The 12,064-nt window shown below is 43.2% G+C and overlaps 1 protein-coding gene across 1 annotated transcript in view; it reads left to right on the top strand.

The window, feature by feature from the left end:
• The first annotated feature begins 4,084 nt into the window (after window positions 1–4,084).
• nova2 (NOVA alternative splicing regulator 2) overlaps window positions 4,085–12,064 on the top strand; it is an 80,956-nt gene continuing 72,976 nt past the window's right edge. The window contains 3 exon segments of the mRNA XM_034115877.1: window positions 4,085–5,013; window positions 7,522–7,562; window positions 7,564–7,591. Of these exon segments, the coding sequence (XP_033971768.1) occupies window positions 4,857–5,013; window positions 7,522–7,562; window positions 7,564–7,591 (226 nt within the window). The 5' untranslated portion in view covers window positions 4,085–4,856.

The raw sequence follows: 12,064 nt of genomic DNA, 5'->3' as shown, positions 1-12,064 counted from the left end.
GTTTGGGGGGGGGGGGGGGGAGCGGGCTGTGGAGAAAAGTCCTTCACTGACACTGCTGGCAAATCATGACCAATGAGCTTTAAGTTGTTTACTTTATCTTGGATGTAGAACTTCTTTAAATAAATGAGTTCTTCAATGAGGTAATGGTGTTGTCAATAGGAACAGGTATTTTGAGGCCAAGGCCAATATTGACCTTTTAATAAGAATAGAACAAGAAGATATAAATCAGATGAAAACCCTAGCATAAACTGTATTTTGAGAACGCTTTTGGCAACTTGAATTTATATAAATGAGTTGTAACTATTTTGTCATACAAAATACATTAAAAAACGACTATTTGAACCGGATAGCTAGATTAACTTATCTAACTTTTGTAGGTTAAACAAAGCCACAGCTGCAAGTGGTCCATAGCTGCATGCAAGCAGGTCATAGAGCTGGCTCCTCTATCCAGCAGCTCCAAGGTTAGCATATTTCCAGCAGCACAGACAAATCAAGTCTTATTTTTTAACCAATGTGTCCAGGAACTAGAATCAACTTTGAAGGATTTGCTTATTGAGCCACTCTCACTCCGCTTTCCTGTTCTCCTCCTTGTGTCCTTTACTAATTTGTTTCCCCTTCCCCAACTCACAGGTGTGTCTCATTGATCTCCTGACTTTTAAAGGGATGTACCGTGCTTTTTCCTTTAGCCCCCTTTCTGCTATAATTGTCTTATTTTAGACTATGAATGAAAACGACCAAGAAATGACTTTAAGGAATAACTCAGTTGAACCAGTAAAATGACAAAGGGGGATGGCAATGGCTTAAGAGATGGTCATCGTCCAGGCAAAAGGTCAGTGGTTCAATACCCAGCCCTTGCAGTCAATATGTCAATGTGTCATTCAACCACTTTGAGGGGTTGTAACGAATGGAAAAAGATATATAAATGCAGTCCATTTGACATTTTTTTACATAGAGGATAAGAAAAGATTCAAAGTAAATAATGATGTGTTGCTCTTCCCACAGGTTGTCAGCAGGGGGCAGCAGAGGCCTAGCGTCTGCCAGCAGCACAGCAGATTTGACATCCTGAATATCATTTATCTTCAGCCAGCCTTGACCCCGAGCAGGAGAAACACCCAGAATCATTTGCGTACAGTATATCACAGTCTGCAGGGAGAACAGGTGAGAGTGGGTCACACCTGGAGAGGAGGACCTTGTCCAGAGGAAACTCATTTCACAAAACTGTGATTGAGGGAACAGTAACAGTAAGACATGTTTGGTGTATTTTTACTATCGAGCTGATTAGGACAAATTATGGAATGTTTTCTCAAATGTTTATCTCATTTTGTACACCTGGTCAAATCAAAGAACCTTTACTAAGATTTGACCCCTCCAGCTGGCTCCTGTCTCAGCTTTTTGCTTTTGAGTCACTATCATATTTTTAAGACTGGGAATTCCAGGCTTTGGCTCCAAAATGAAAAATCCATCATTGGAAAATCACCTCTTCCCTAACTGAGAGGGAAACGCTGTCAATCATTTGCTGTTGGTTAACTAAATCTTTTGATTCCATTTTACAAAAAAGTGGGAGAACTGAGTTATTATGAACTTCTTACAAATTGAACGTGGTGTGCAGAATAACTCGCGGTACTGAAAGCTGCTTTCAGGGTCATTGTCCAAAGCTGAGCAGTAGTTTGCGGTACCAAATATCTGAAAAACCATACCACCAACATCTGCTCACAGCTCCAGCCTAATAAAAACTAAAGAATGCTGCTAGTCTGTGTGCTTTACTGCTTATGGGGCTACTTCACTTTTTCCATATGCTGCAGCAGCGGCTTGGACGGCCTGGCAGCGTGAGACCCTCACAGTTCAGGTCACATTTTTCTCACGTCCAAATGCATAAATGCTCGTGTCCGGCTACGCTTCACTCCACACACTGTGCAGAGCGGCTCGTACAATGAGGTGCCGCCGTCGAGGCCTTTTTGCTCTCTGTGGTGCAGAATCAGTTTGAGACTGCAGCCTGGGATCCATCTGCCTCACATTTGCCACGTATTTCCAGAGCAGGAGACTGGCTCACCGGTGCATTTCTCATGGCGATGTGAAATAGTGTGAGAAAGCTGCGACTCTCTATGTGTGTGTGTGCTGTGTGTGTGTGTGTGTGTGTGTGTGTGTGTGTGTGTGTGTGTGTGTGTGCACAGGCAGCACAATGTCACCTTGACTACAATCTACAGGAGGGAATGAGGGCGCACCACATCTGTACAGCAGTGGACAGAGGAGGAGAGAGGGAGTAGAAGGTATTTGCGTGTGTCTCGGAGCGTGTGTGAGAATATGCCAAATGTGTGAGTGTGTGCGTGTGTGTGTAAAGGGAGAGAGAGAAAGACTGAGGCGGGTGTAGCTCTCTCAGACAGCTCACAGTGCTGGAGGATCCCTCTTCACATACAGGCAGAGCGACGCAGAGATGTCAGACGCAGCACACACAGGTGGGTCACACAGCAGATGAGGGGACAGGTGAGACAGGCCGGGGGCTCACGCTTTATGCTTCCCTCTTTTATAGGCTGTTTCAGTGTCAGAACTGCATTATAACCATGCATAAACATGTCATTTTATTTTGGTGTCTTTTTTGGCGTCCCGGCAGGGATCATACAGGCATCGTCTAAGGTGCGATATTGTCTAATTAGAGATGTATGGGATCACAATGAGAAAAATAATTACAGATATAAATAAAACAAATTGGTTTATATTTTTTTTAAATGCTACACTTTAATAAAAACTAACTCTTTCAACTGTCACAAATTTTATTTAGATTTCTCGTATGTAAATTGAAGCCAGAGCCTCCTGCAGAGCTCCAGGTGAGTTGGAGGCTCGTGGCCCTCTGTACAGCAGTGGACAGCCAGCTACAGACCTTCAGACCGCCGCGCAGGGACCTTCAGGCTCTGGCTCGGACATAATTGCATTTGCCGGGAGTGTAACGGAGCAAAAAGCCGCCGACTGAGCCGCATCCTCTCCACTCCGTCATGTGACACCGTCGGGAGAATATATGTGTGTCCTTTCCGTTTTGCCGGAGAAATGCAGCCTCGGCCAATCGTGTCTCGACTGAGGCGTCTCTCTCTTTCTCGCTTTCTCTCTCACGATGCCTTCAGGGAACATCGGAATTAACTGGTTGGTTCTGCCTGTGAGCCGGGATTTTATGTTTTGAAACCATAGGTGTAATTTACAATGGGAGAAGCTGTGGCCATAACCCCACCATTTTTTTAAATGGCTATTTTTCTCCCAACATTTAGATATAAGAAGAAGAATTTGTGAAAAGTATTTGCTAACAAAGCAACAAAATGTTAACTAAATAAGGAAAAAGCTTTGAGAAAGATTTGTCATAAGAAATCAGATTATAGAAGAAACTAATAAGCATTGTCTAAGAAGAACTTAGGCTCCAAAAAAAAACGTAGCCTACTAATCTTTTAATTGCCCAAAAGTGCCCAATAAGTAAGAAAATGTACGTGTTCTGTCTTCACTCTGTTAATGTTGGATTACTTTTCATTCATTCAAACTGCAAACGCTCTTTTGGGTATGCATTTTTTACCAGACCCGCCATAAATTACCTATCTCCTACCAGTACACCTTTTACATTTCCTAAAATCACATGTTGAAGACCTTTTATATATATTTTGTTTTTTTTGTTTATGTCCTCACCACGCTTCAATTTAACTGACACCCTTGTTTTGAAGATAAAATGTTTATTTGATAGACACTTCAACGTCTCTAACCGCTCACCAATGTATCTTTTGTGTAAATAATTTGCATGAATTGAAAACCTGCAGAATTCTTAGCTCCTAAATGATTAAAGATCACTGAAGTGATGTAGGTTAATTAATCCAATGTTGTTTTTTAAACTGCATAAAAGCTTGATCTGGTCGGCTAAACCAAAAGCAAAATAATAGAAATACATACTTCTAGCCTAGCCTAAGTAATATCCTCAGATGGTTTTTCGCGGTTAAAAAGCAACACAACACAAAGACAATTCGCTTCCTCTTTTACTTAAACGTCTGGGAAACCCCAATTTTACGGGATGCATCTGAATGGGTCTCAAGGCCCTGTGACGTCAGCCGCTCCCCTGCGCTCCCTCGCGCAGCCAGTCAGAGAAGGGATGCTCTGAACGCAAGACTGCAGCATCTTCACCGAGAGAAGGAGCAGGAAAAAAACTCGTTCTCTTTCTCTGTGTTTCCTCCAACTCCGCGTCTCCGGACCCTCTCACCCACCGTCACCCTCCGTCACCCCGGGGTGTCTGCATGATCGGAGCCAGGACAGGATAAGAAGAAAGAAATTATCTAATAGCCTACAATAACCCACCGGATTTTTTGTATTGCTTCACCGACCTTTCTCTTCTTTCTCCGGTTGATTTCACCTCTTTGTCTTTCGGTATTGTTTTTTTTGTTTTGTTTATTTATTGTTGCGGAGGAGCGCCACCATCCTGCACTGCCCTGACATGAGTACGCTCTTTTATGTGTTTGCAGCGGAATGACACACATATCCTAGCCCACATATCAGAAGCTTGATGGAAGATTGATGCTCCATTTGCACGTTTTCAGTAGCCTAGATCATCATCCATCTGCAGAGGTTCCGGATTTTCTCCCCCCCTCTGACTCGATCATCCGCCGCTCCGTTTCTTTCTCTGTCCCTGCGCAGCATCTCGGTACGCACGCGCGCACCACGGAGAAACGCGCAGCTAACCTTCCCCCGTCCGTAAGAAACAGGCGTATTTTTCCAATTCCCAGAATCGCTTTCGCCTTCTCCAAGGACTCATCTGCACGGCTACGCTGCGTAAAAAAACGGGAAAAGGGGGGATTTAAACGCAAACGCAGCCCAAGCATCCAAGAGCAAGCTCGAAAATGATGGCCGGCGGAGCAGTACAGCAAAACGGGATTTTTTCAAATCCTCACCATCACAATCAACAACCACACATGGAGTCCGACCCTCCGGACTCACGTAAAAGACCCCTGGAGACTCCCACGGAGGCCAGCAGCACCAAACGCACAAACACAGGAGGTAAGGGCACCGATCGGGATGCGGGGAGCTGTTCGGGTTAGAATGTTCGTCCTGAGCCAGTGAAAGGAGAGCAGGTTGATCTGATTCTAGACGCACACAGTGGCATGCTACAGCTCACATTCAGAGATTTGTGTTGCAATTACGCAGGGATATAGATATAAAATGCTAAACAAAGAAAGATCCGCTTTTTAATCAGGGTTACAATAACATTGGGCCGCCGCTTTCGGTGGAACAATGCTAGGGGCTGAGGGGGGATTTGGAGGGAAGCCGCGGCTCACATTCTGCCTGTTTTAGCCTCCTTAGATCAGCCGAATTGGGTGTTTTTTATTTTATTGCGTCTTAAGATTTACGCGCAGCCACAGCGGCCATGCTGGAGCCAGAATGAGGATGTAAACAAGTGAAAGCCAGATCGGGCTGGTGCGTGATGGCAGGCTCTCATCCCGCCGACGGATGACCTTGTGATAATCTCACACATCATCCCCCATCGCCGCTTTGTGTACAATTACACAAGCGGATAAACAAGCGGACTCACATTAACAGCAGGCCAGTGCCGAGCCAGAGAGAGCAGAATGCGACAGTGTGTGTGTTACTGCAGCATGTCAGTGTGTGTGTGTGTATATTCTCATCATGCTCTGCTGTCCTGATTCTAATAACCTGCAGCTGGAAGGGAGATTTTTTTCCCCCCCTCTCTTTCTGTAAATGTTCCAATCATGTTTCTTCATTATTCTCTGGTTGGATGAATTATGGATATGTCACCATGGTAATCACCATATTTGGTTTTTGTTTACATGCTGTCATGCGCCAAACATTCTCATCACCCGGCATTACAACCATCAGTACTCTATCCTGGCCATGCACCCATTAATGGACATTCAAATACACTACACCTTTAAATGTGTTAACAACCAAATGTTCCAATAATAATGTAGGTGGCCTAACTGTAACTTTAGACCGTTAATAAGGACGCCTGTTCCTTTAAGAGTCACAGACACACATATGTCATTTACATGACTGAGACAAATATTGACCTGCATAAAATAGGACTTGAATTATTAATTGTTAATTTGATCTATTTAGACTCTACAGTATTTCATGTTAATATATAAATAATTTAGCCTGAAATATGTTTCCTGGGCACAGCAGTCCCTAAAAAGTATTAATTAAAACTCAACCTAAACACGTATGATTGTAAGAAAATTGATTTAATGTTAGTGTATACTTCGAGACAAATTATGTGTGTCAAAAAAAGGAAAGAATCCGAGATTAACTGCAGGTTTTTTCAGAGAAGAACCTCCATGATTTTTAACATGACTGGATGGCATCTGATTTTTGCCCCAATTATTTAAAGGACTGGCCGAGAGATTTCCCGCAGAAAGCAATCCACTATGGGTGATTTACCATAATGCAAGCAGCTGTGATGTTTACTGTAATGTATTCACTACAAACCCATTGAGTTGAGTCGCTTGTCCTCAAAATAAAGGATGGCATGATTAGAAAAAAATAACTAGAGAATTAATAAAACAACAGTAGAGAATACAAACAAAGACATTGGAAACCATGTGTTTGTACACTTATTTTAAGTTCTGTTAACTTAGTTTCATGGCAGTGGTGATCGAAAACATTCAGAGTACTAAATATATTTGAGATAACTTGTTTAAAACACTTTAATTTGGTTGCCACCAATTGGAACATGTAGCTATTTCGGGTTTACAGTGCATACAGGGTCCGGACACTAATACATTTATTTAGATTATTGTGTGACGTGCTCCTTTTCAGTAAAACAGAAAACAAGAGGAGGGTAATTTTTCACAGCTTCAGAAATATGACAGCTGGTAATAATTAAACAGAGAGAGTGTCCGGCAGAAGAGGGGTTAGCCGCAGGTTAGCGATTGTGTACAGATCGATGCTCTTGCAGCACTAAAGTCTCCTCCTGCTGTATGCAAAAAGCCCTGGCGGCCCCCAGGGACCCCATCCTCCTGCCTGAACAGACAGCTCGTCCATTTAGACAAATTAAAAGGTTGGGATGATGATGATGATGATGATGATGAGGAGCACGGCCGAGCAGGCTTTCACTCAGGCAGAGAGGAAGGCCAACCCTCCTTCAGCCGGCAGCATCAGGCTCATGATGGGATGGTTGGAAATAAAGCCGCTCCACACACACACTTCAGGATGAACAGAGGATCAGAGCTTGGTTGCAGAATTTGTGAAAAAACTCAATTCAGTTCTCTTTGAAAAAATGTCTCTTTGTGTAAATGACATTATTTTTCTTATAGACGGCCTGTAATCAGATTACGCAGATGAGATGAGCCTAAATGATCATTTTATTACTAATACGATGCAGAGAAAGATATATTTTCACTGAGAGTATGTTGTTGTCTTTAAATATATATTGACGCTGCTCTGCAGATTAGAAAAGAAAGTGCTGCTAAGAGATCATAACAATGGTTGTTTCTCTGTATGATTAGCTTACACCACGCACCCCCACCCCTGTGCTTCCTCTCTCTGTAGTGGCCTTCCTGCAGCCCCTTTTTGAAACTGAAGGCATTGTATTTCCCTCAACAAGAAACTGAGACTCATGGTAAGAGAGACTTTTGATCTTCTACCTGTTTTTATTTTCTTTAACCTAACCTTCTTCAATGCAGGAGTGGTTCATGTCGTGTTCCTGAAGGTCAAATCCTGCAATCTAAATCTTTAGGGGAATTTTAATGACAAGCTTTAATGCTGCCTAAATAGGATTTAAAGTAACACCCTCATATTCTCATGATCAAGGGTAATGCTGATATTGTTTCTATGTGATCAGTTCCATGACATCCATTCCCATGCTTTTTATACACATTATTTTGTCATGATACACATGAAACATTGCTGTGCAGATGAATTCTGATGACCTTTGACCTCATGCTAGCCATGTCGCCAAAGCTTTATGACTGCTGATGTAATGTGGAAATGTTCTTTCAAGTGTGATATACTGCAGTGCCCGCCGCGCAACCGCTGTCAGTAAATGTCACATGACTGTCGGGTTAACCCATGCTCTTCTTCACAGGGACTTTCAACAGAGGACACGTTTTTATATCTTAATATGTTGTCTGTGGCTGGTTTGTGTGCAGGGTTTATTCAAATGTGTGTGTTTGAGTGAGGGGAGCGGCATTAGAGAAGGAGCTGGTCAGCTGTCAGAGGTACAGGATGACAGGAGACCGCTGTAACCCCCCCGGGGGTCATAAATCACAGCAATGTCTCATAAAGGCTGAAGGTCTTAAAGAATGAAAGATCAATGAGTAGCTGCAGTAGCTGCACACCCCCACCGGCCCTCTAATCCCCCCACCCAAACCCCATTCTTATCTCCATGGCTCCCCTCACCCCGAACCAGCATGCCTCCCCCCAACATTAAAGGAATTCTGATTCCTCTCTAATCATGTACATATACGATCAGAGGCGTTTCATGAGCTCATTGTTAATATTTGATTTTAGTTTCAGAGGTTTATACTTGGATCATTTTCAAAGCCAGATTGATCGTGATTGGCTGAATGAAATATTTGAGTTGTTTCATAATTCAAGCTGTCGGCCAATCAGGGTTCAGTGTTTCATGGTAACATTTGAGCTAAGACTTACATTTATTTGGAGAAAAGACTGACGCAAAATGTATTATTTTCCTGCAAAGAAGTATATTAGACATTAAAATGGGAATATCATTAAGCCTTCAGGAGAGTTTAGAGTGTAAGAGTTGAGTTTAGAGTGGCCAAAATGATATAAGGATAATATTACAAGGATATCGAAGGATACTCAACAGAAGGAGGAAACAAGACACACTATTATCTACAAAGAAAAATACATTAAAGAAAAAAGTGGTTTCAGTGCCAAGATAATGCAGTATTTTTGACACACAGGTTGAAAGGTTAAAAACATTTACTTAACCTTTTATTGTTGATCTTTTCTTTCTTCTTTGTATGGCACTGGAGGTAATTATAATATTATTTAGCATTTCTCAGCAACAAAATTATAATAATTCCCTATTTTATCACAAAATGTTACCTTTTGGTGGGAACATTCATGGTGGCTCACGCGTTCCATTGTCACTACAAACTGGTATTTGTTTAGAGTACTATAACCAATACTGATACTTCGGTCTCTAACAGCAGCCGCAGTCTAATAGAAAAGATTCAGATTCAGTCCATTACCAACGAATGCAGCTTTCAGGGGAAATACAGTGCTTGTGTAAGCCATTGATCTATGTAAGCACAAACAGAATAAATAATATGTTGCTGTTTTTTACCGATCTTCATGTAGGTGGTCAGAACATGTGATGCCTACAGGTTCAACAATCAGGGGGAACGTTTGCTGACTCGTACTTACGGTCTCTTCTCTCGATGTAATACATTCATTTAGTAAATGGAAGGAGGAGGGGGCAATGTCCTTGCTAAGTGACATTAGGGGACTAGCGGAAGATTTCTACGTGTGTGTGTGTGTGTGTGTGTGTGTGTGTGTGTGTGTGTGTGTGTGTGGTTTGTCTTTGTGTTCTCGTCTGATTTGAGTTGCAAAAATCAGAGATTAATTAGAGACTTAAAGGGGTGTGTAGAGGAATTATTGCTCTGCAGATGGACACGTGCATGCACCAACCCAACATGCTGTGGAGGGGGTCTTCGCTGTGTCAGACAGGACCTTTGATGCTATTGATCCGAGTGTTTTCCATTGCTCCGGGAGCTGAGCGGAGCATCTTTTTTTTTTCGGGAGGTCCATACAAAGGAGGGCTGCCTTCCTCGCATTGATCAACTGTCGGGACTAGGGAGGAACAAGCTCCATATTTGTCTTTGAACACTGGGAAATAGATTTGAGAGGGGTCGGTCATAAATACGACCAACCCTATAACAGTGTGATCCACAAAACATGAAATAATCAGATCTGTTGAGATTTTTTTTTTTAATAATTATGCAGAATTTTATGGTTAATCAGTTGGTCGAGCAGTAGTTTTCTGAAACAGTGTGTTTGGGTAGGCGCTGTTGCAGAACACGGCGTCCTCCCCTGCGACACGCTTGTTTTGTTCACTCGCGATTCCGAGCCCTCTCTTCCTCTTCCATTCCCCCCATCTTCCTCTCCTCCTCATCCATACTAATCATGCTCTGGTTCAGACCGTCACGACTGCGCCCTCATCCTCCTCCTCCTCCCTTCCTCCTTCATCCTCGTCCTCCCATCATTTCGTCCTCCACCCACCCCCTTCATCAATCGCGGGCTGCCATTGACGACGCTCGCTCGGCAACCGCTTCCGAGGCTGTCGATCGATTTGCGGTCGCCGTCGGCCAGTGGTAGCCTCGACTCTCCTTCTCCTCCTCCAACCTCTCCTCCTCCGTTTTTTTTTCTTCAAACCACTGCGTCAAAGTAAAAAAAAAAGCAGCCATTGTACAGGGTGGGGTGAAGGCGCTGAGAGGTGGGAATGTTCCCACAAAGGAAGCCGTGCGATTGGTGGAGCGAGGCGCCGGTCACAGCTTTCTGGTTGCTGATAGGTTGGGAGAGTGGGGCGGTGATGAATATGGATAAGGGAGCGATGAAAGGGCCAATACAGAGAGGACGACTGGAAGGGCCCCCGACTCTGAAATAGCCTTGGTCCATGAACAATACACACACACACACACACACACACACACACACTGAGGGGGCGAAATAGAGGCGGCTGCTTTAGTTATCTTTGTTAGCATAGCCACCATGTCTGCATCGATTTCTACGCAGATGATAGAATTTGTTTCAGTATGAAGGCATTTCATTGGCTGTGCGTTAACCTCTATTCAGACTAAATAACAGGATGTTGTTCTTCTATGCAATTTCTCATTTATGATAAATAGATGGAGGAATAACCCCGTCCTTGCCATTGTTAGGTGACCCAGTCTGTACATTTTTATTTGTTTCAAGAATTCCAGATTTAGTTGCAAAATGGGAGCCGTTCATTATTTTTCTTTATAAAGATTTGTGGACATAAAAACAACTGAGAAGGGGGTTGCTGGCATGACAACAAAACACAGTATTCTATGCTGCTGCACACGTATTCGTGATTTGGTGAAACTTTGGATATGTGGCATTATTGAATTATATATTACTAATCAGAAGTCACTCTCTACAGGCTGTACCTGTATCTATACATTTGACTCTTTTTTACATTTCTTCCCAAAGAAATGTAAGGGTTTTATGTTGTCTGCTCGCAGCTTCTGAATCTTGTGATTGAGAAATTGGAGCGTCCGCTGCTGGCTCAAAACTCATTGTGGAAAATGTCAAGTCTAAATTGAGTAAATGACGTGGGAAAAGTGAAATATAGCCGCTGCAGAGGCAGACCAGAGAATGATAAAGATAGAGATATTTCCTTTTGCAAGCTCTTCTGGGTTTATGAGTGACGACGGCCATCTTTCAGAGCGAAGACAGCTGGTCAAAGCCTCTCTGCTGGAGAGCTTTACGTGTGTGTGTGTTGTGTGTGTGTGTGTGTGTGTGTGTGTGTGTGTGTGTGTGTGTTGTGTGTGTGTGTGTGTGTGTGTGTGTGTGTGTGTGTGTGTGTGTGTGTGTGTGTGTGTGTGTGTGTGTGTGTGTGTGTGTGTGTGTGAATGCTACCTCCCAACAAAAGAGCAGAGGGTTTGGGGGGTGTGTTAGACAAAGCCTGCCCCCCCCCCCCCCCTTAACTCTCCCTGCTTAGAGGAGATGAATATTTTCCAAGTCCCAAGAGCCTCCATACCAGTACCCCCGTTCATCAGCAGGGTTGGGCCCTCCCCCCTTTCCCCCACCTAATGTCGGATTCACATCTGAAGTTTCTAAACAAAACCGCACCAGATTCTGGTTTGGACCGCTCGGGTACATTTGACCCATTTTAGTTTGTAAAGACAGTTTTGGAATTGTTCAGAGGTTCCCTTCAATTGTTAAACCTTCCAAAGTGATAGCACATCTAGAATGATTAAACCGTCACGAAAAGCTACAATACCCGGGCAAGTTGAGTGTGCTGCCTGTATGAATTCAAAATGTATTATTCATGTCCAAAACCAACATTGTATGAAGAAGAAACCTTAATACTAAACAATTGTAA

Source organism: Trematomus bernacchii, unplaced genomic scaffold, assembly GCF_902827165.1.
Source record: "Trematomus bernacchii unplaced genomic scaffold, fTreBer1.1, whole genome shotgun sequence".
NCBI lineage: Eukaryota > Metazoa > Chordata > Actinopteri > Perciformes > Nototheniidae > Trematomus > Trematomus bernacchii.
The sequence above is the reverse complement of the archived record's forward strand: the minus strand, read 5'-3'. Positions and strand labels throughout refer to the sequence as shown.